Source organism: Salminus brasiliensis, chromosome 14, assembly GCF_030463535.1.
Source record: "Salminus brasiliensis chromosome 14, fSalBra1.hap2, whole genome shotgun sequence".
NCBI classification, from domain to species: Eukaryota; Metazoa; Chordata; class Actinopteri; order Characiformes; family Bryconidae; genus Salminus; species Salminus brasiliensis.
The window spans coordinates 6062403-6086456 of record NC_132891.1 but is presented as its reverse complement, the minus strand read 5'-3'; the positions used below and the strand labels follow the sequence as shown (position 1 = coordinate 6086456).

Genomic DNA, 24054 nt, shown 5'->3' with positions numbered 1-24054 from the left:
CAACTGGCATGTTTCGTTCAGGTCAACTAGGTCTCTCTTTGCTTACTAAGTACAGGAGAAGGTGTGGGAAATGCACTTATAAATCATACAAGTGCATTTGACCCCATTTGGTAGGAAGGCTAACGAGGCTAACACTTTCGAAATGGCTTTTAACATTGCACTCACAGGCGACATGTTTTTGAGCTAGTCACTAGCAGAATAACGCCTAATAAACATGACATTTTCAAAACAGTTCAGTAGATATGACTTAAAGTTCACTGTACTTCTGCACAGCCATGTATCATACTGTGACAAGAGGGTGAAAAAAAAGCATCCCCACTCTCAGCCATTTAAAATGTATTTATTTATTGTCTTGCAGACATGTTGGTTCTGTTGAATTGCTATTACAGATTAGGCCATTATTAATGGACACATGCTGTAACGATGAGCACACAGTGGAGATGCACTGAGGTTAGTTTATGATGAGGATGAAGATGTGTAATCCGCTCTTAATGCTAAGTGGCTAGATGATGAAATGGATGGATTTAGTGAACAAGAATGATTTCCCAGATTTGATTGGCTACTTGCACGTCACCGCCTCCACATTTAAACATGCACACACTCTCACACACACAAGTGTTCTACCCCACCACAAAGCAAAAAAAAAGGCACAAATCATACACAACATCCCTATACCCTAAATCAGGGGTGGGGAACTGAGGGGTGTTTGGAGACACTCCTTCTAAAAAAAGACATTCAGCTACTTTAGACCGCACCTATTGCTGACACAGATGTGCAAGTGAAGTATTGCCAGTAGAATAGGACTCTATGTAGCAAACAAACATGAAACTATTGGCACCACACCATGCCTAATGTCAAATGATGGGATGCATTAAGCTGTGAAGCAGTGGAATGGTGTCCTCTGGAATGATGGTTGTTGCTCCATCCAATACTACAAGTTGGGCAGTTGGGAATGAGGAGAGTGATCATCTAACATCCGGACCTCACTAAGGCGCTTGTCGCTAAGTGAATCTAGTAGAAAGCCTTCTTCCCCGGACAGTAGAGACAGTTAGTCCAACAAAAGCAGCATAAACCATGATTTCAGAAGACACAATGAATAAGCAGGTGTCCCAATAACTTTTTGTACTTCCTAAACTTGATAACTAGACAAAGCTCCTGATTTTAACTAGGTGGGTCTGAACAAGATCACCAAACAGAAGGAATCAGGCCCTCCTCAAGTCAAGCAATCAAGACATGCTTGGTGTTGGAGTTTAGCTTCTTTAGTTTTGCAGCGTAGCTACAGGGCTAATGTAGCTAACATAGGCAGCTACATAGCTACATTAGCCTACCATAGCTTCGGTGCAAAACTAAAGCCAAAAAAAAAATAAAAATTAAGACGATCTTTAAAGCAGCATTCAGTAAGAATGGGCATTTATTGCTCCTGGGCTCCCTCTACAGTCAGGAAGCTGGACTTGCGCTTTACACATGCATTTTATGAGCTGAGAGATTTAAGCCTGGCATCTGAAAGTGAAACAAACATAAGGACTGAGGTGGCAGAGTAAGATTACAGGATTTTACACAAACAGGACTACAAAAAGCCTCGCAAGCGTCATCCTGCCCACTTCACCAAAGTTACAACATGCGATTTTGTTCATAATGCTGCTTTAAAATCAAACAAATCATATATCAATGACTAATTTACAATGAATATGTACATATCCTATGTGGGGCATTGCAGTGATTGGCTTCATGAAAGAAGGCAGACTGAGCAGTGCAAATGCATTTATACACACAAATACAAATAAAAAAGACAAAAAGATCATTGCATACCAAAGGTCCATGAGAATGTATTGCTTGGTAATAAACGCAGCATTAGTTCATAAATACATCATTGTTCTGGCTTTTCACATTAACACTTAACATTCTCTCTTAACAGACTGCAAAACCGCCAGTGTAAGAACTGCATTACTGTACAAAAACAAAACCGACCCAAAGCTGAAAGATAGGCTATAAAAATCGCTCCTTGGCCCGTCCAAGGAGACAAAAGTACCATCAGACAGAGGAACCTGAAAGAAAGCGAGAGCAAGAAAATCTTCAAAGGTGTTTCAGTAGACTCATCTCCGTCACATACTTCCTGCCTGAACTGTGGGTTAAGGGTCACAGGTGAATCCGCCCCTGACCGCGTCTCATGGGATGTGAAACCTGTATAGTTTATTTAAAAAAAAAAAAAAAAAAAAAAAAAAAGGATGAGTATATGCTTAAAAAAAAAAAATAAAAATAATAATAATAATAACAATAATAATAACAACAACAACAACAACAACAACACAATAGTACAATAATATACGGCATACAAAAGCACTTTATATATTATATATATATATATATATATATATATATATATATATATATATATATATATATAAATATAAATATAAATATAAACGATATACGTAGAGAAGCCCTTGCAATAGAATAGGACTCTCTGGAGCACATACACCTATTAGCATGTTTAAGGGGTATAAATGCCTTTAGAATTGAGCTGTAAAGCTGTGTTTTTAAATACCCTTGATTTCCAGAAGGTATAATGAATGGGCAGGTGCCCCAATAATACTTCCGTCTATATACTTTAAATATAAACAGAAGATAAATTCACTTTCCAGACACAATGCTAAGGGTGAAGTACAACCCGTCTCACCTAGTCAACATGTCAGAATAAAAAACAATAAGCTGGTTCTTCACCAAACTATAGCAAAACAGCACCTCCCAGTGGTGCAACACTGTAAATCCATGGTCTGGGCCATGGATTTAGTGTAATCCTGGACCAATGATGATTGGGTCATCTGCACAATGGGCCTAGAACATCTCAGATAAACTACAAACGCCCCTTTCCCCTCCACTGTAACCTTTCACAGTCAGCCAAAAATGTATTTTTAAATAATACTGACTAATACTGCCCCCCAAATACAGACTTATACATTATTATACAATAAACTGCATTATTATATACAGTCCAACCTCCATTAGCAGAAATAATCAAGTTAAAACTTCAGGAACTATGAGATATCGGTCTGCACCAGACTCCAGGATAGAACAATCACCTATGCATCCTAAATAGTGTGCTTCCATACTATAAAGCAGTATAAATTCAGTATACTAGAATGACATTAAAATAAATATAAATCCTGAATTCCGCAGTTTTTTCATGCTGTAATATTATATATTTACTAAGAAATGGAATCTGATGGGTCTGAGCAGGTAAAAACCATCAAACTGTCCTGGAATCATGCTAGTAAAATTGGATATGCTGGTCTTAAAAAGCCAAAACAATAAACAAGACCATTACTGCCCACAAACACAAACTGAAACCCCTCTCAACACAGTAATGTGGTCTTTGAGGGGATGCCCCCTTCACTACCTAAAAGGGAAAGCACCAAATAGAGAGGAAGGTCAATGAAAATGCTTTATATGGTGAGAATCGCACCTCCACGCCCCACCGATGCCTGTCAAAATGATCTAGCTATGTTCTGTCCAAAGATTATACTCGCTTCACAAATATATAATATATACAAATGTATACTTTATATCTGCATAGTTTATTTTTGTGAAATGTAGTCTAAGCCCAAGATAAAAAGTCAGTGAGTCATTTTATATAATAGAATAACTTACAGATACAGGTAATTAATGAGAATTTCTCCACTGTGGGACTAATAAAGGATTATCTTATCTTGTCTTATCTTAAACCCTATGCAATTGTACTATGACAGAAAACGACTTGATGACAGAAACCGGGTGTAAAAAGGCTTACTCTGGGAGTGTCCGGGCTGCTGAAAGGAGACAGCTCGGCCGAGCGGTTCTCTTTATCAAAGGAGTCGTCTCGTTGTTTGTGTGCAAACTTCCTCTTCAGAGCTTCAGCAATGAGAGCTGCAGGGTCTGACAAAGATGCAGAACCCTTGCTCCTTCTCCTCCTCACAGGGGTCCCTCCAGGGGACCTGTTAACACAAACAGAATATGAATGGGTCAGGGGAAAAATCTTAGGCAGGCATGTATAATGTTAACATTATTGTGTGTCAGGTTAAAGTTATCTCACTGATCTCACACCTCCACCCAATACAAACACACTCTACACCCTGAACTTACTCACTGGAACTGTGACCTCTGCTCAGTCACACTGCCCTCGCAAAGACCCCTTAAGCCCACTCACACAACCCCTAAATTCACACCTTATCCAGGGTCAATAGTTTAATAGTATATATATTAAACCTGTACATTTTACTAATGCATCAATAATGTGCATAGAAATAGTCTCTATGCACATTATTGATACATACCTAAAATGTACAAGTTTAATATAGTATAGTGCAAGTTAACATGTATATATTCTATATTTCCTGTTTAACTACCGTGAGTGACTATGTACCTATGTTTTCACTCAACTTTACACCTGCGTAATGTGATATGACAATAAATGTGATTGGAAACAAAACACTTTCATTTTCCTATGGATCCAAATGAATAAGTAAATAAATAAATAAAAAATATTCAGCACTTAAAGCTGCTGGAACACCAGGCACGGCAAATTTAGTAGCTACAAAATCAATGCTTTCAGTTGACCACATTAACAAAGATGTTCAGATGAGACGAAGGTTGAATGATTGGGACATCCTTACTAACACTATTAATATTATGATAAATTGACAAAAGACAAAATTGAATTCAAAGAGTTGGATACTGGCATACCTCTCCACTGCTCGCAGTTTAACCTGGTTCATGTCCTTCAGAACGTCCAGCATGGAAGGGACGGAGGAAGATGTTGTGCACTCTGAAGGTCCTGCTTTGTCTTTCTTGGCTGCCTGCCTCTGTCTGATCACCTGTGTCACAGAGACCTGAGGCGAGCTAGCCACAGCAGGAGGAGGGGGAGGAGGTGGTGGTGGTGGTGGTGGAGGAGGAGGAGCACAACGAGGTGTGGAAGTGCGGACAGGAGCAAGTAAAGGAGTGGAACAAGGTGTAGCAGGAGCACTCAGGAGAGGACTGTCAGCTGAAAATATTGGAGGCGAAGAAACAAGAAAGTATGCACTTTATTTTCCCGCCAAAGTAAAATTCTCAGGAAACGTTAAAACTGCATTGTTAGTCAATTTCCCAAAGTTGTAAAAAGTATGTAAAAATGCATTTCTAAAAGTAATTTAAATGATAATAAAATGTTCAAATGAAATTTTAAACAAAACATTTAACAAATCTTTCTGATTCAGTCACAGATTTACACCCAAATACATAAACAGAACGCCTCTTAATTTGTGATGGGGCTGTTACCTGTTGGAGCAGCGACTATCATGGCTATCTGAGCTCGTAGTTTCAATAGCTCTGCCTCCAGCGCAGAAATCTTCTGCAGCGCCTCAGGCTGTGCACTCAGTCCCAGTTCTCTCCGCCCATTACTGATGCCCTGGCCTGCAGTTGCTGGCCGTTCCATCCTCTTGGGCCAGTCACATTTGTTCAGTGGGACAGCACTCCTGCAATAAACAAACAAACAAACAAAAAAATTAGGGATTTTATTTTTTATATTTTGAATTATATATTGAAAATATTGATCATCTCTGATTTATAGTCAAGAGTATACAAGTAATACAGATGCCTTCTAGATATACGTACAATTGCATATACATAATACAGTATATGGACAAGTACTGGGACACCTACACATTAATATGGAGTTGGTCCCTCTTTGCAGCTGGAGCTCTTCAGTTATTTAGTCAGCAGAGCGTTGGAGAATTCTGCACTATTCTCTAGATCAGCACTCGGCCCTGACCCCGCTCTGTAACCTAGTGGTCTGAGTTGCTTTCGAGTGTTCCTAAACGCTTTCACTGCTCAATAATACCACTCACTGTAGAAGATCTAGGAGTGAAGAAATTTCACCAGCAGACTTCTTGTTGTTGCAGCGGTGGCTCCTATTACAGAACCACGCTGGAGTTCAGTGAGCTCTTTAGAACCACCCAGTCTTTCACTAATGTGTGTAAAGGCAGACTGCATGGCTAGAGGCTCGATTTTATACACTGGTGGCAATAGGTCTGAACGAAACACCTGAATTCACTGATTAAGAAGGGTCTCAATATTTCTGTCCACACACCTGGGTTATAAAACAGGCTGTGCATGGAAAGCAATGTACATATAAGTATCAGTGGTAAAGATGCAGCTAAATAATAAAACATGTACAGTTAAATGTGTTAAATGTGAAGCAGTTTTGCATGCATTAACATTACAGGTAACAAAATTCACATGCATTATGTCATTTCAGTGCCTCAAAACATTTGCTGCTAAAACTAAGACCAAAATCAATCCAGCTACAGTCCAGAGGAACACAATATTGATCAGTGGCCAGTTCCATATGTACTATAAAAGCACAACAATTATTATAAGCTAGGGTCAAATATTTTAAGGAAATCAGTGTAAGACAATCTTTATGGTGTAATGCTTTTATGAGTTGGCAGAAGTCACTTTTAGGTTGAGGATATTAAATACACAATATCAAGTTAGCTCTAAATGATCATAATTCATCCAATCAATAAGAAAAAGACTTCCTTGTGAGGCAGAGAGACAACATTGTGTTCAGTTATTGTAATAATAATAATAATAATAATAATAATAATAAATATTTATTAGTAGTAGTAGTAGTAGTTTAACCAAACAATTAAGCCACAATCCCAAGACAGGTGACTGGGTTTATACTTTTGACTGGTTTCCTACCAGCACTTAAAGAAGGTTAACAATCTTCCTCTATGTTTTATACATTTCTGTATGATTAAGTGGCTAAAATATAAACAAAGCCATTGAGTTGTTTGGTGTAAAAAGCTCCATGCTTAAAAAAACTTACTAAGTTCACAGATATGGTGACCGGAGACATCTGAAGGCTTTAATGCCTTTAAAAGCTATTTCTAAGCCATTACACAAGCCTATAAATACACTGTCTGATGTCTGGGCTACTGTTTAATGATTTGATGTAGACGTTCTTGTAGCGCATCCTGATTCCCACCCCTACTGTAAAGTAACAAACATTTAATTTCTCTACAACCCACCATTTCATAAAACATCATTCTGACTTTATTTAAAATCCCACGCACTGAATCATGCCTGCATTTTGAAAAACCTGTTGAATTCCCCCCTAAACGTCACACTGAAGAAATCTGCACAAAGTATCAGCTTCTGATGTTGTTTACTTCGCCTGACTACCTGAATTTAGTGTAGCTATCTCCTTCATCCTCTGCGAGATATAACACATCTGCCAGGGAAGGAATGCCAGGAGCATCCACTGAAACATTAATATGGCCATGTCTCCTGAACGTCTGCAGAGGAATCTGTGCAGAGAGAAGGAAACTTATTAGAGGCACATTTGAACAGATACCAAGTCAATACACTACAAAGAGAGGTAGCTCTTAGCATTTCCTGTTAAACTTATTAATATTTCATTTCAACTGGAGGAAGACTTTTAAATGCACTTCAGTACACAGGCAAAAACCTTGCATCTCCAAAATGTCAACTTTACAGTAGAGGAAACGTAAAAAGTAAAAAAGATTTAATTCCAAGTGATTTCTGGCAGTTCTATTGCTCCATTCATCATGAAATTTGGATACAATACAACTGCCAGATTAAAATCCTGCCACAAAGGCAAAAAAAAAAAAGTTTTGCATGACACAGGAGGTCATTGCTATTAACCAAAATGTTCATTAGATGTAGAAAAAGTAGATGGTATATAAAGTATATAAAGCTGATGAGCTATTTATATAATGCTAAAATTTCTGCATCTTTAACAGATTCCTCAACTAATAAAAATACCAAAAAAAAAGACAACGTCTTGTTTGGATAATGGTACATAGCTAGTAGTATAACGAGTGAGTAATATTGTTGCTGGAACACAAAAAACTTCTTACCTTTCAATGGAAGTAAATGTTAAAGGATTTTCCTTTTGTTTTAGTCTATTTAGTCATTTTGGAGCATTTTAATTGGTCCATTTGTCATTCAATTTGTACACAATGTAAAGAACCAGATTCTAATTATGTTAAAAATTATGTCTAAAATGGAGATACTAGCTTTTTGCATGTCAGCAACGAGATACACTATATAGACAAAAGTATTGTTTCTTCTGAAATCAGGAGTATTAAAAATAGTTTTTGTTAGTTTTGTTACTTTGTTTCTATTAGATTTTGAGGAGCATTGCTGTAAGGATTTGATTGCATTCAGCGTCAAGAGGGTTAGTGCGGTCAGGATGTTGGAAGATTAATGTTTGTCCACAAACATTTGGATATACAGTGTGTGTATATATATGATGAGAGACAGAGGTATATAGGTATACAGTACATACATCAGATCAATTCATCTTTCACTATACCTGAAAATGAACCCGAGGGTTCGGTGCCAGAGGTAGGTTTGTCCCAATCATGCGAACGATGCTGCGATATTGTCCACACAAGGTTGTCTCCCATACTGGCGTCAGCTGCAGGGGCAAGCGTATTTTCATTTTAGGATCAGCTTTCAGACTTTATTTCAGCAAAAACAGATGCCAGGTAATTAGGTAACTTATTTGCATGGCCACCAAAGAGGCTTTTATGATCTCACACAATGTAAACCGATGTCTAAATTAAGGGTCATCATTCACCAAATTAATAGACTTTAACATCCTCAAAAGCCGCCGTATCTGCCTATGTCTTTGCATTGGGATCCTTTATAAACAGCAGTACCACTTCTTATTACATCAAAAATCTATCAACACAGGAACTGAAGAGTCTAAGACTCCATTCTTCTCTCTTTCGAGATCTAAAGCTCTGAAATAAGAGGTGTGAGCAACACTAAAGCAGTCCAAGAGCTGAATTCAAACCCAAAGGAATTAGGTATTAAATGTGAGACACTAATACAGGGAAAATAAGAAGACTTATTATGCTTTCCCCCTAAATATACACTGAGCAGTCTGTAGACACTTACTCATGCAGCATTTCTTCTGAAATCATGGGTATTATTCAGGAGATTTAATTACATTCAGCCACAAGAGCTTCAGAGATATCAGTCACTGATGTGGAACGGTCAGATCTGAAGCACAACGCCAATCCAACTCAAGGGATTAGATTAAGCCCAATCACTCAAGAGAACTCAAGGTTCACTGCTCCTCTGGTCCAATGCTGGAGGGATTTATAGCCCACCTTGCCTGGCTCTTGGGCATAGTGACATTAGGCCCATGTATGATTGCTCCAAAGCATCCCATGCAATTGGTCACTCTGTGTGTACACAGCTGAATACCTTGGTCAACAATAAGTGACCACTTTTTGGATACATATGGATCCATAAGTGCATAGGTAAACTTTAGATTACTCTTATAGACGTATTACCTTATATTCTTATATACACACAGACATACACACATACATTAATATAAATATACATACATATGCATTCATTTGCATAACTTTTATTATTTATAACTACTCAGAAAAGTACAACTCCATCTACATGAGACTACTTACACACTTACAAAGACTTCAAATGGTCTTAGAAAACAAAAAAAATTAATTATGAACATTTACCAACAATATATTTTACTTACCATGTCAGTGGGTGCACCAAAATATTCGAGGACACATCTGATCAATTCGACGATGTCTTCCAGCAGAGACATCTGTATCAGTAGCTGATGTGTATCCCCTCCTAGAGAGCCAATGAAACGGTCAGCAGGATATCTGCAGCGCTGGCTGCTGAAAGGGAAGCAGCTTCAGCAAAGCTTCAGAAAGGCACACTGCAGCAGCAGCTTTTACACGTGACTTGATCAAATAACCCGCATCACGTCCTGCAAGCTCTGCAACGAAAAATACACGGTGAACTTCATATACCGTTAACGATAACGCAGTGCAAACCAGGTCAGGTCAGACCAGACCAGGAACCACTGCACACTGCCAGCTAGCGCCGCATCTCAGCGGTCCAGGTGGATTACTGCTTACAAGCATGGAAATAGACAGTAGTTTTTAATCAAAGAGTCCGCTACGCAAATCGCGGCTTTAAAGCACACTACAGCCCTCCAGAAAAGTAAACAAAGAAAGGCAAGAAATCCGAAAACACGTTAATTCACATTACCTCCCAAACTTACTCACGCTGGCCGTGCAAATGAAATCAAATAACGCTGTTTGAGCAAGGGTGCTTGTGATTGGACGGCGCAGAGGAAATGGGCTGAGTCCAGCCAATCATATCGAAGAATCTTGTTTCGTCCGCGCCGATTTTGGACCAATGGGGTTTTGCGGAAAGAGTGCGAAATTCGTATTGGCGTGGCCAGCGAGTTTGGACCGGCCTGCGGTAAGCGATCGTTTAACGAAATAATTGGGCGAAATACACTTAATTAAGTGTTTTAGGACGGAATGACAAGATAATGAGTTAACGCCGACGGTAGGAGTTAGCTAAGCAGCTCGGAAGGCTAGCTGAACTAACGGCAACGTGTAACGTGCTAGCTAGCTAATTGCTATCTAACGACCATTGGTGCCCGTGCTAACGCTAAGCTAAGCTAACTCGTTTGTTTACTCACAGATTTGTTGAAGCTGCACGCCTGTTGTTGATGTTGGATGTGTGTACATAAAGCAGTTATTAATTATTAATTATATAGCTAAATAAATCACCTGTAAGACATAGTTAACTAGCTAACTTGGATATCTACGTTAGCTAGCATTAGTGTACTAGCTAGCTCCTCGCCCCAGCTGACTTGCTCACGACTCTCCTTTCTGAGTTCGTTCAGAAATCACACAGTTTTCTAATGAATAACGCAAACAATAAGCTTGAGGCAAGGCTGTTATACTACTCTAACATGTATATTTTCATACTGGAGTTTGTTGAGTAAAATAAAGTAGCTATTAAAGCCATGAGCACTGATTTTGTAACGGTTGCAGTCAGAGCAGATGAGATATGATATATATATATATATATATATATATATATATATATATATATATATATATATATATATAAAGAACACCCTGTAGATGATAAGTAGCCAAAAACACACATCAGACTCATTTAAAATGTTCAAGTTAATTGTCTACTTTTATTCTGTTTCATGGAAACGTACAGTTTTGCAGATACAAGGTTTAGTCTCAACAGCAGCGACGCACTGCACCTCATTAAATCTGTTAATTTATTTAATGGGAATATGTTGAGGTGTTTAGCATATCTCTCTTTGCAATGAGACATGCAGTTGGGTCAGTGTTTTTACAGTACTGACAATATCCACGGTACACTCAGAAAAGCATGTTGTGTGATGATTTATCACAACAAAAACATACTGTTGCCCACAGCTATGTTGTACAGCTATAATCTCATTTCAGTATGTTAAGTCTAGCCTGTTTTTTGTTTTTGTTTGTTTTAATTGTACATATTTACTTTTCTATATCAGCATTCATCAAGTCCTGTCTGATTTTGTCCATTTACCTTCCTTCAGCAGATATACAGTAAGATGATGGATGCGTTGTCGGTGGTGTCTCAGCTGCGGGATCTTGCGTCTGAGCCTCAGAATCGAGAGGCTATTGTCCAGGACCAGGGATGTTTACCAGGCCTTGTGCTATTTCTAGACCACAAAGACACTCAAGTAGTTTTTGCCACTCTCCAGGTATATTCAATTCAATTCAGTTCAAATTTATTTATATAGTGCTTTTCACAACAATTTTTGTCACAAAGCAGCTTGACAGAGATCTAGGTCCAAGCCTCTTTTGACCAAGCTAGTGGCAACAGTGGAACAATGAAAAACTCCCTCAGATTGAGAGGAAGAAACCTTGAGAGGAGACAAGACACCGGATATTAACAATAATAATCAAAACAAGAATAAAAGCAACAATAATAAAGTATAGTCTGCTTGATGTTCAACTCCATTTGCCAAAGTTGTCATCTCACCATAGACATCAACTTGGAAAGTATTCTCTGGGTCAGGACTATGGGTTTATATGGTATCAGAAGCCCGGCTGATTTCTAGGCATGGATAGGAAATCATTACAGGGGTTAGCTGTAATGTTTCTAGTGCTACCATAACATTTCCAAACTCCATATTAATTTAGCACAGTTTTAGAGTTAAAACATGCAGCCACATTAATGTACCATATCTTTTATACCATGTAGACCCTGAGGTATCTGGCAGAATCATCTCAAAACGTTAACAGCATGAAGAACGAGCTCGGCATGATGGTGACTCTGGAGGCACTGATGGAAAAGTGAGTCTCTTAGGTCTGCAGACATTTTATTAGTAATGGAATTCTGCACTAATTAATACATTAGTAATGGAGTTCTGCACTAATTAATATCCTCTTTGTTTCTCCAGCACAGCATTAAATAGCGACATAACAGATCTCACTAAAGAGGTGCACAGTGTGTTGAGTGCCACAGAGACCTTCAGAACTCCAGAGCAGCCAAGAAGGAAGAATAAACCTCAGTTCTTCATCAACAGCTCCAATAAAAAAGCCAAATCAGTCACTCTGCACATACAGGGTTTGGATGGGACTGTAAGTGTGTGTACATTTTGTGTCGGATGCCAAAGTGAAAAACAGTAAATAATACTTCGCAGTTACACACAGTGATATACCCTCCTTCAATATTTTACAGGATCAGCGAGGTGTGTGTGAGGAGGCTCTTTTGAAGGTTAAAGGAGTGATTAGTTTCACATTCCAGATGGCTCTGAAGAGATGCACAGTGCGTGTGCGTGCAGATCTGCCCACTGAGGTACAGTATATGTTCAGTCTGCCCATAGAGTTTACTATTGTTTTCATGGTAAATAATATTTTTTTGTCCATAACATCACCTTTAGCTGACTAGTATTAATGGTCATCTATGTTCACGGCACAAACAGAGAGAATTTGTTTTGTAACTTATTATGTAATTGTATTCGTCTGCACTGAAACGTGCTAAATAAATTCAATGGAAAATATCCCATGTCTCCTGTTCAGAGTCTGGCTTCAGCCATTGCTTCGACGAAAGTGCTTTCAGCTCAGCAAGTGGTGAAGAATGAAAGTGGTGAGGAGGTAGGTAGGATGAAATCCACTCTTATGGATTTGTCTGCCAGGCGTTTGTATGGGTATAGGTTAGGATTTATGTCTTATCTGTACACTCCAACTCACTCACACTCATTGATTATTATTTTTTTTATAATATTGTCCATGACAGGTTCTCGTCCCACTCAACACTACAGGCAGGCAGATAGAGGAGAATTCCCAGCTTCCAGATTATCTGCCAGAAGATGAAAGCCCAGAAAAGGAGCTTGACCGTGCTGTCTCTCGCACTACAGCCAAACAGGAGTCCAGTGGAAGCTGGTTAAACACAGCTGCTAGTTTTCTTACTAAAACCTTCTACTGGTGAAGCTTGGGGTGTTGTCATATGTAAATATCTGAACCACAACAGGGAGGTATTTAATGGAATTGGGTAAGCCAAATGTTAAAGCTGTAAAATAGGAGGCACTTATAGGCAATCCATTTTTGACTACCTTCAATGTTTAGCTTAATTTTCTCATGAGCAGATAATTCTGCTGCATGAAAATATCCTCCAGGACCATCAAGCAAATGAAATGTTATGTATGAAGCAGATTGGTTGCCATACAAATACCAAGCAGCTACAGTGTAGTGCAGGTCTGTCTACTTAGTTCAAAAATGATATGTAAAGTGGCATTGTAATATCCAGCAGGAAAAGACACCTTTTGTTTAACATCTCCGGTGTTCCAGTTTTCTTCTGTCTGTCAAGTTTGTCTTTGTGTATGTGACTATTTCTGTTTTCCTGTTCAGTTGATTAACTGTGTACATATGGGCATATTGATTTTCTTTTTTTTTAAGGTGCAGAGTTTATTCTGTCTCAAAAAAGTGTTCCTAATAAAGTACATGGAAAAAATATTTTGGTTGTTAACACTGTTTACAAGCCGGGAAGCCTGGAAAGATCACAGCAAACTACAAGGAGAGGATTTTCGCACCAAATACAATCAACCAAGCTTAGGTTGGTTTCAGTAAGTTAATTAGCTGTGGGGAAAAAAAACTACTGGTGGAAGAACTACTTTCTGATTTTACACTCTGGTTTACAACCATGTTTTGTACACTGCAGTTACACAACTGTACTTCTGCTGGCTGCCTAACAGATGTAGGGTAGTGAGATGCTTAAAATGAAAAATCAAATGCATTGTTTTAATAGTAGCTGTGCATATAGAGTATTGATGGTTTTTGCATATCTGGAAAACTAGACCACTAATAACTGCATTAAATCATTTGAATACTGAAAAATACACAAATGGCACGTTTTTATGTAAAATATCTTTGTTAAAAAATAACTATATAGCTGTGTTGGGTATTCTCCTGATTAAATCTGTTATATATAACTATATATATAAGTTATATATATATATATAACTATATATATATATATATATATATATATATAACTATATATATATATAACTATATATATATATATATAACTATATATATATATATAACTATATATATATATATAACTATATATATATATATATATAACTATATATATATATAACTATATATATATATATATATAACTATATATATATATAACTATATATATATATATATATATATATATATATAACTATATATATATATATATATATATATAACTATATATATATATATATATATATAACTATATATATATATATATATATATAACTATATATATATATATGTAACTATATAGTCAGTAGACTGTTTTATTATCTCATTTTAATCCGGTTTTGTTCAGCTTTGGACAAGTGTTTTTCTTTTTTTGGTTTTCCAATTCTCTTATCCAGAGTTGTTCAGCTTTTAGCTTGTGTGTTAAATCTGTATTAGTACAGAAAGAAGCGGCTGATCTCATAAATGGTCTTGTTGTGAGACCTGCTTTCGCTTACGGCCACACCACCCTGAGAATGCCTGATCTCGGAAGCTAAGCAGGGTCGGGCCTGGTTAGTGCTTGGATGGGAGACCGCCTGGGAATACCAGGTGCTGTAAGCTTTTACACACAATCTCTCTCACTTTTTTTTTCTCTCTATATTTTCAGATATGGTTTTATGTAATATTATTTAAAACGTTTTTTATTTAAAAAGGAATTCATAATTTCGCATTCATTTGTAAATATTTTCAATATATGACAAATGTTCTATAATATAATATTAATATTTTGTAGTGTTGATTTATATGAAAATACTGTAACAGATTTTTCCCATATCACTTTCTCTTAATTATTTTACATATATGATTGTTGGTTTTAATGGGTAACTTGGTTGTTGTTGTTAGTTAAAACAACAACATACATACGTTAAGTATATTTATTTATGTATTTATAAACACAAAAAAGCATTTACAGTCTTTTTTTTTTCTTTGAATAATAGAGATACTGAGAACAAAGGTAAGATGGACTAAAAAACTACCAGTAGGTGTCAGTATTTATTTAAGAGAGGTTTTTACTACAATATAAAATTACACTTTAAAGTCAGAAATCAGTGATTTAATGGATGTGCTAAAGTTTTTCTTCTTTATTGCAGCAACAAAAAGCTGCTCCTTCTGTACATAAGCAGTGATGTTGAGTTAGCAGTGTAAGTTTTTAACAACTAAAAACAAGTAATATGGAGTAAAAATAACTTATTCATTAAAAATAATCCATAATAATTCAGTGAGAGAATGAGAGGGTGAAAAAGCTCTCTCACTTTCACACACAATCCGTGTACTTTTAGACTGTGAAGGAGCAGCTTTTCTTCTTGCTGCAATAAAAAAACTTCACCATATCCATTTAAATCACTCTGATTTCTGTGTATTTGTATCATATTATTATTGCATGTTAAATCTTAGCAATGATATTAGAACTGCTCATTTGTATCACTTACGTTTCAGGGTTTAGCATTGTGGCATTGTATACTATAGTATAGTATAGTATAGTATAGTATAGTATAGTATATTAAATAATAAAGTGAGAGTAATTATTATGATTGTTAGTTGTAGTGTTGATCTACACTGACATGCTGTAACAGACTTTTCCCAAACTGGCAGCTTCCATTAAATAAATACTGACTCCTACTGACAGGTTATTTTTAATAGTGTGTGTATGTGTGTCTGTATCTACGTATATATATATATATATACCTTCAAGGAGACTGTCTGCTGGTGCTTATTATTATGAAGTGTTCAGGAACATAAACAGCTGGATTAGTGAGTAAATGCACAATGTTCGTATTTAATAAAACTGTAGAATATTGCTTATCTGCTTCTCTAATAAAATATAAATAAATGAATAAATAAAGACCTCTAAGTTTACGTTTCTTTGATTGACAGGCTGCTCTCGAAGACTGTAGGAATCAGGGTGAGTACATAGACTACACTTTTACTGCCCCCCCCCCTTCAGACACACAGCTGTGTGTGTGTGTGTGTGTGATTTTTATTTATTTGTTTATTTGTTTATTTATTTATTTATTTATTTTTGCAAAACATTACAGAGAAAAGACGCGATTGCAAATGCAAAAGGAAATGTAAGGAATGTGATTGGTTGAAACCACTCGCGGTGCTTTGTGGGATGTGTAGTTTAATCGTTCTCGGCAACCTATGAGTAAAATACATTTTTATTGTCATTTTGTTCGTTTTCCACATCATTTCTTGCTCTGAAATGTTTTATGTAGTGTTTTGATTGTTATCGTTTTCGTTTGATTCGCCAGAGGATTTCACACTCTTTCTTAAATGACTTTTTGAAACGTCTGGAGAAAATGAACAGGATCCTTACTTCCGGAATCAGGACCTCTAAGAAAGTGGGCGGTCTGGTTATATGTATATGAATGGCGCAAAGGCTGATGGGAAGCATCGATATCTGTTTTTAAATGTTTATAAAGCAGCGAAATCTTCTGAAGTTGAATGTTGATGGATTTTATTGTGTGTTTATTAGATTATGTCTGTGTGTGTGTGTGTGTGTGTGTGTGTGTGTGTGTGTGTGTGTGTGTGTGTGTGTGTGTGTGTGTGTGTGTGTGTGTGTGTTGGGTGGCTGGCCTTCACCATTGACGTGAAACAGAGAGGACGGACTGACTCGTCTGTATCGACTCTGTACAACTCATACTTACCTGGCAGGGGAGATACCATGATCAAGAAGGTGGTTCACCCAGGGTGAGGCTCAGCCATTGCACTCCGGCTGTGCTGACCCCTGCGAATTCCCCAAATGTGGGAATCTCGACTGCATAATTTATGGTAGTGGGGGACTGCGTTCGCGCTCTCCCCTGATTTACACGGTAAAGACAGACTGAGCTTCACTGCAGGTCTCTGCTGAGGGGAGCTGTTGGGTTCCAGGTTGTTGCTTATAATCGGCTCCGGGGTTTTAAGCTTATGTGTCTTCTTGCGCTGCTGAGAAGCAAAAGAAACGAATCTCCTAAATCATCAATTTACGACACAACTAACAAACCATCCTTTAACAGCAGCGACTGTAAAACCATTCAGTCCAAATCACTGAAGCAATTCTGTTGGTTCAGTCGTGTTAAATGAATAACTCAAACAAAGAGCAACTGCTACATTCGCATTTTCTCCATGTTTTTTGGGGGGAGGTTTATTTTGTCTGTTAAAACAACAACATACATACGCTAAGTATATTTATTTATGTATTTATAAACACACAAAAAGCATTTACAGTCTTTTTTTTTCTTTGAATAATAGAGATACTGAGAACAAAGGTAAGATGGACTAAAAACTACCAGTAGGTGTCAGTATTTATTTAAGAGAGGTTTTTACTACAATATAAAATTACACTTAAAATCAGAAATCAGTGATTTAATGGATGTGCTAAAGTTTTTCTTCTTTATTGCAGCACCAAAAAGCTGCTCCTTCTGTACATAAGCAGTGATGTTGAGTTAGCAGTGTAAGTTTTTAACAACTTCTAAAAACAAGTAATATGGAGTAAAAATAACTTATTCATTAACAATAATCCATAATAATTCAGTGAGAGAATGAGAGGGTGAAAAAGCTCTCTCACTTTCACACACAATCTGTGTACTTTTAGACTGTGAAGGAGCAGCTTTTCTTCTTGCTGCAATAAAAAAACTTCACCATATCCATTTAAATCACTCTGATTTCTGTGTATTTGAATCATATTATTATTGCATTTTAAGTCTTAGTGATGATATTAGAACTGCTCATTTGTATCACTTAAGTTTCAGGGTTTAGCATTGTGGCATTGTATAGTATAGTATAGTATAGTATAGTATAGTATATTAAATAATAAAGTGAGAGTAACTATTATGATTGTTAGTTGTAGTGTTGATCTACACTGACATGCTGTAACAGACTTTTCCCAAACTGGCAGCTTCCATTAAATAAATACTGACTCCTACTGACAGGTTATTTTTAATAGTGTGTGTATGTGTGTCTGTATCTACGTATATATATATATATACCTTCAAGGAGACTGTCTGCTGGTGCTTATTATTATGAAGTGTTCAGGAACATAAACAGCTGGATTAGTGAGTAAATGCACAATGTTCGTATTTAATAAAACTGTAGAATATTGCTTATCTGCTTCTCTAATAAAATATAAATAAATGAATAAATAAAGACCTCTAAGTTTACGTTTCTTTGATTGACAGGCTGCTCTCGAAGACTGTAGGAATCTGGGTGAGTACATAGACTACACTTTTACTGCCCCCCCCCCTTCTGACACACAGCTGTGTGTGTGTGTGTGTGTGTGTGTGTGTGTGTGTGTGTGTGTGTGTGTGATTTTTATTTATTTGTTTATTTATTTGTTTATTTATTTATTTTTGCAAAACATTACAGAGAAAAGACGCGATTGCAAATGCAAAAGGAAATGTAAGGAATGTGATTGGTTGAAACCACTCGCGGTGCTTTGTGGGATATGTAGTTTAATCGTTCTCGGCAACCTATGAGTAAAATACATTTTTATTGTCATTTCGTTCGTTTTCCACATCATTTCTTGCTCTGAAATGTTTTATGTAGTGTTTTGATTGTTATCGTTTTCGTTTGATTCGCCAGAGGATTTCACACTCTTTCTTAAATGACTTTTTGAAACGTCTGGAGAAAATGAACAGGACCCTTACTTCCGGAATCAGGACCTCTAAGAAAGTGGGCGGTCTGGTTATATGTATATGAATGGCGCAAAGGCTGATGGGAAGCATCGATATCTGTTTTTAAATGTTTATAAAGCAGCGAAATCTTCTGAAGTTGAATGTTGATGGATTTTATTGTGTTTATTAGATTATGTGTGTGTGTGTGTGTGTGTGTGTGTGTGTGTGTGTGTGTGTGTGTGTGTGTGTGTGTGTGTGTGTGTGTGTGTGTTGGGTGGCTGGCCTTCACCATTGACGTGAAACAGAGAGGACGGAGTGACTCGTCTGTATCGACTCTGTACAACTCATACTTACCTGGCAGGGGAGATACCATGATCAAGAAGGTGGTTCACCCAGGGTGAGGCTCAGCCATTGCACTCCGGCTGTGCTGACCCCTGCGAATTCCCCAAATGTGGGAATCTCGACTGCATAATTTATGGTAGTGGGGGACTGCGTTCGCGCTCTCCCCTGATTTACACGGTAAAGACAGACTGAGCTTCACTGCAGGTCTCCGCTGAGGAGAGCTGTTGGGTTCCAGGTTGTTGCTCTACAGCTTATAATCGGCTCCGGGGTTTTAAGCTTATGTGTCTTCATGCGCTGCTGAGAAGCAAAAGAAACGAGTCTCCTAAATCATCAATTTACGACCCACCTAACAAACCATCCTTTAACAGCAGCGACTGTAAAACCATTCAGTCCAAATCACTGAAGCAATTCTGTTGGTTCAGTCGTGTTAAATGAATAACTCAAACAAAGAGCAACTGCTACATTCGCATTTTCTCCATGTTTTTTGGGGGGAGGTTTATTTTGTCTGTTAAAACAACAACATACATACGCTAAGTATATTTATTTATGTATTTATAAACACACAAAAAGCATTTACAGTCTTTTTTTTTCTTTGAATAATAGAGATACTGAGAACAAAGGTAAGATGGACTAAAAACTACCAGTAGGTGTCAGTATTTATTTAAGAGAGGTTTTTACTACAATATAAAATTACACTTAAAATCAGAAATCAGTGATTTAATGGATGTGCTAAAGTTTTTCTTCTTTATTGCAGCACCAAAAAGCTGCTCCTTCTGTACATAAGCAGTAATGTTGAGTTAGCAGTGTAAGTTTTTAACAACTTCTAAAAACAAGTAATATGGAGTAAAAATAACTTATTCATTAACAATAATCCATAATAATTCAGTGAGAGAATGAGAGGGTGAAAAAGCTTTCTCACTTTCACACACAATCCGTGTACTTTTAGACTGTGAAGGAGCAGCTTTTCTTCTTGCTGCAATAAAAAAACTTCACCATATCCATTTAAATCACTCTGATTTCTGTGTATTTGAATCATATTATTATTGCATGTTAAATCTTAGCAATGATATTAGAACTGCTCATTTGTATCACTTACGTTTCAGGGTTTAGCATTGTGGCATTGTATAGTATAGTATAGTATAGTATAGTATAGTATAGTATAGTATAGTATAGTATAGTATATTAAATAATAAAGTGAGAGTAACTATTATGATTGTTAGTTGTAGTGTTGATCTACACTGACATGCTGTAACAGACTTTTCCCAAACTGGCAGCTTCTATTAAATAAATACTGACTCCTACTGACAGGTTATTTTTAATAGTGTGTGTATGTGTGTCTGTATCTACGTATATATATATATATATACCTTCAAGGAGACTGTCTGCTGGTGCTTATTATTATGAAGTGTTCAGGAACATAAACAGCTGGATTAGTGAGTAAATGCACAATGTTCGTATTTAATAAAACTGTAGAATGACAGGATGGACTACATGGACTACACTTTTACTGTCCCCCCCCCCCTTCTGACACACAGCTGTGTGTGTGTGTGATTTTTATTTATTTGTTTATTTATTTATGTAGCCAGGTGAATAAATACACCCTATTAGATTTGGTTTGCTTTAATAGAGCTACAATAGGGGTATATCCCTTTGTTGGTCACCTGGGGTAGTTGCCCAGAGCCCAGTAAGAGTGAATGCTTTCAGCACAGAAGAAGAATATTCGCTGTAGTGTGCTATGTGCTTGCTAGCAGAGAGAGATAGCTGGGTTAGGCAGTGTGTATGATGAGTTTTATCAGCCATTAAACAGGTCAGTTGGTCATTTTAGAAGAAAAATTCTAAAATACAATTGATGAGTAGAGTGTTTATCACCAGTTTGTTATAGTTTGTATGCCAAATATTTCCTCTGTGTTCATACAGCTAATGTGAGAGGAGGAGATGAGTTCTGTGATTTAGGTGTGTGTGTACAGATCTTTTACACACAGAGTGAGTATTCATGTTCGAGTTTCAGTAAAATCTGGTTTATTGATGTTTTAAGTGAAAGTGGTGTCATTTTAATGTTGTGTTTATCTTATCACACAGACCACTACCGTATTATTTGTATATATCTGTGTTTTATTTTCCTTTTTTGTGTGATGTACATGCATAAGTTTACTCGGATGTGTATTTGAAATTTAGTATTGTAATAAATGGACCCAAAAATTTAAGTTGTCGTTCCGCGTGTACTTTCCCGGGCAACAATTTTTGGTACCAGGAGTGGGGCCCGTTTAATTACTAAGGAAATGTTAGGGTTTTTATGTGTATGCATCATACAAGTCTGAACATAATACGGTAGTGGTGAAGAACAGGGTGGAGGAACCGTGAGGCCTGGAGGACAATCGGATGCTCAGCAGTTGTGGTGGTGGCACTTCCGGTCAACATCAGCGCTCCAGAGGGCGACGCGGAGAGACTGCAACAAAGACATTGTTCCAGTGAAGTCGTGGTGTCAGCTGCTGTTGGTGGAAGAGAAACCTCATCCTTTGCCAGGGTTGTGGTAGGGACTGAAAAGACTGTAGCGTTACTATGTCTCAGTCAAGTGACGAACAACCAGGACCACATGTGCAAGAGCCAGAACCAGACTTGCATGAACAGATCAGAGAGTTGCATGCTAAGCATGAGGAAGCTATGGCAACTATAGCTACCCTCAGTAACAGATCCTATGTTTATGTTCCAAGGGAAAGACACATTGTTCCTTTCAGTGGTGAGTTTGATAAAGATGGCAGGCATATTGATGACTTCATTGAAGAAGTTGAACGTGTACTACGTGCTAGAAATTTGTCTGATCATGACCAATATGATTTTGTAATGTCACTGTTAAGAGGCCCGGCTCTAGAGGAGGCACGCATGCGCGGTGATTCTGACATTAGCAATGCTAGTGATTTGTTCACCTACCTCAGAGATGCCTTTCGTGACAAACGCAGTACACCTCAGTTGTTGCATAGCTTCTACAGCCGTAGACAGCAGGATGGGGAAGATATAAGAGAGTTTTCACATGCTTTGGCCCAAGCTCTTAGCTTGTTAGTGAAATGTTCTCCTGATTTCATGATTAATGAGAGATTAGTGCTGAGGGACCGATTCATAGAAGGGGTCAGGGATTCTTCTCTTAGGAGGGAGTTCCGAAAATATGTTAGAAATCACCCTGATTCATCTATGATAGATGTGAGAGAGGAGGCTCAGTTGTGGTTTCTAGAAGAATCTTCTGCAAAGGCCAAGGCAGTTAGACCAAAAGGTAGTGGTAGTGGTCTGGTACAGTGTTCAGCTCTTCAGGTGCATGAACCCCCATCAGTTACCCTAGAAGACGTGGTTAAAGTGGTAGTACAGCAAAGCAATGCCATAAGTGAATTGACCCAAGCAGTGAAGGATCTTACAGTACACAGGGGTAGTGCAAGTAGTACTGTCAGCAGGCCTAGGGTGAAACCAAGGTACACAGAAGATGGAAAACCAATCTGTTTCAAGTGTGAGACTCCTGGCCATATTTCCAAATACTGTCCACAAAGACCAGGTTCCAGAAGGATGGCACCCCCCTCTACTAGCTCTCAGGGAAACGAGAGCCCCCAGTTGTTGTGAGTCGGGCAATCTGGGGGGGCCCTAAAGACTCAGATAATGTACACCCTCCTCATGATCGTTTAATACAGCATGCCATTGGAACCTGTCCAGTGGTTGAGCTTGAGGTTGGTGGGGTGAAAACTCCATGCTTATTGGATACAGGTAGCCAAGTGAGTACTATTACTGAACAGTTCTTTAGGAATCATCTGTCTGGGGAAGATAATGATATGTTGCTCACTACTGGCTGGCTTAAGTTGACGGCAGCTAACGGTTTAGAGATACCATACCTTGGATATCTTGAGTTGGAGGTTAGGGCCATGGGTCTAAGGATGCCCGATTGTGGGTTTTTGGTAGTCAAAGATCCTCAGAATGCTGAACAGTCAGTTCAATGTATCATTGGGATGAACATTATCAGCCATTGCAGACAACTTGTGTATGCGGAGTTTGATACCACCCTAGGGGGAAAACTGGATTCAAACTGGAGGAATGTTTTTCAGAAAATGCAGAAGTGCGAGTTCAGTAGGAAAGAGGTAGCTCGTGTAGCCGGGAAAGATACTGAGCACATTCCAGCAGAATCTCTGGTGACCATCATAGCAAAGAGAGCATCAAAAAGTGCAAGTAACAATCAACCAATGCTGCTCGAACCCCTTAACCTGCAACTACCAGGAGGCCTGATAGTCATTCCCACACTAGTTGGTTCTAGTGGTTGCACATTTCCAGTACAGATATTAAATCTTTCTTCGGAGGATGTTTGGCTTCCCCCTCGGAAAAGATTGGGTATTTTGTCACGAGTAGAATGCATGGGTAATGAACCACAGTGTGCAGTGAAGTTTCAAAGGATTTCAGCTGATATTGAACAGATCATGCTTGATGTTGGTGATGGGCCTAATGATGGTGAAATGCAGTCAATTCTGGACAAGCTTGACATTGGTGGCAATGCTAGCCAACAGTCCCAGTTGCAAGCATTACTGGCTAAGTACTCTGATGTTTTTGCAGTAGAAGATGAGGACCTTGGCTACACTGAGAAGGTTAAGCATGAAATACATCTAGTTGACGATGAGCCAGTTACACAGCCATACCGCCGGATTCCGCCCAACCAGTACCGTGAAGTGCAA

General features: G+C 37.9%; 2 protein-coding genes, 2 non-coding genes and 1 pseudogene across 6 annotated transcripts; 4 read left to right on the top strand and 1 right to left on the bottom strand.

The window, feature by feature from the left end:
- Positions 1-372: 372 nt before the first annotated feature.
- mtfr2 (mitochondrial fission regulator 2) lies at positions 373-10111 on the bottom strand. 2 transcript variants are annotated; one of them, XM_072697059.1, is made up of 8 exons: positions 10087-10111; positions 9563-9663; positions 8357-8461; positions 7201-7325; positions 5290-5486; positions 4720-5017; positions 3788-3971; positions 373-2181 (listed from the first exon to the last, which is right to left on the bottom strand). In XM_072697059.1, exons 2-8 carry the CDS (start codon positions 9632-9634, stop codon positions 2137-2139), a joined length of 1026 nt encoding a protein of 341 aa, XP_072553160.1. In that variant the 5' UTR covers positions 9635-9663; positions 10087-10111; the 3' UTR covers positions 373-2136. The 2 variants fall into 2 exon arrangements, with proteins under 2 accessions (XP_072553160.1, XP_072553159.1); XM_072697058.1 differs by lacking the exon at positions 10087-10111 and having other exon boundaries at positions 9563-9703.
- Positions 10112-10267: 156 nt separating this feature from the next.
- On the top strand, positions 10268-13824 carry armc1l (armadillo repeat containing 1, like). 2 transcript variants are annotated; one of them, XM_072697030.1, is made up of 7 exons: positions 10268-10302; positions 11435-11602; positions 12106-12197; positions 12305-12485; positions 12586-12702; positions 12927-13001; positions 13144-13824. In XM_072697030.1, exons 2-7 carry the CDS (start codon positions 11450-11452, stop codon positions 13333-13335), a joined length of 810 nt encoding a protein of 269 aa, XP_072553131.1. In that variant the 5' UTR covers positions 10268-10302; positions 11435-11449; the 3' UTR covers positions 13336-13824. The 2 variants fall into 2 exon arrangements, with proteins under 2 accessions (XP_072553131.1, XP_072553132.1); XM_072697031.1 differs by having other exon boundaries at positions 10274-10302; positions 11438-11602.
- A 1051-nt stretch (positions 13825-14875) lies between these two features.
- On the top strand, positions 14876-14984 carry LOC140534984 (5S ribosomal RNA; annotated as a pseudogene).
- A 2079-nt stretch (positions 14985-17063) lies between these two features.
- LOC140534953 (U1 spliceosomal RNA) lies at positions 17064-17227 on the top strand. The gene has a single exon (XR_011977495.1). It is a non-coding gene; the product is annotated as a U1 spliceosomal RNA (small nuclear RNA).
- A 2134-nt stretch (positions 17228-19361) lies between these two features.
- Positions 19362-19525, top strand: LOC140534952 (U1 spliceosomal RNA). Its single transcript, XR_011977494.1, has one exon. It is a non-coding gene; the product is annotated as a U1 spliceosomal RNA (small nuclear RNA).
- Positions 19526-24054: the final 4529 nt, after the last annotated feature.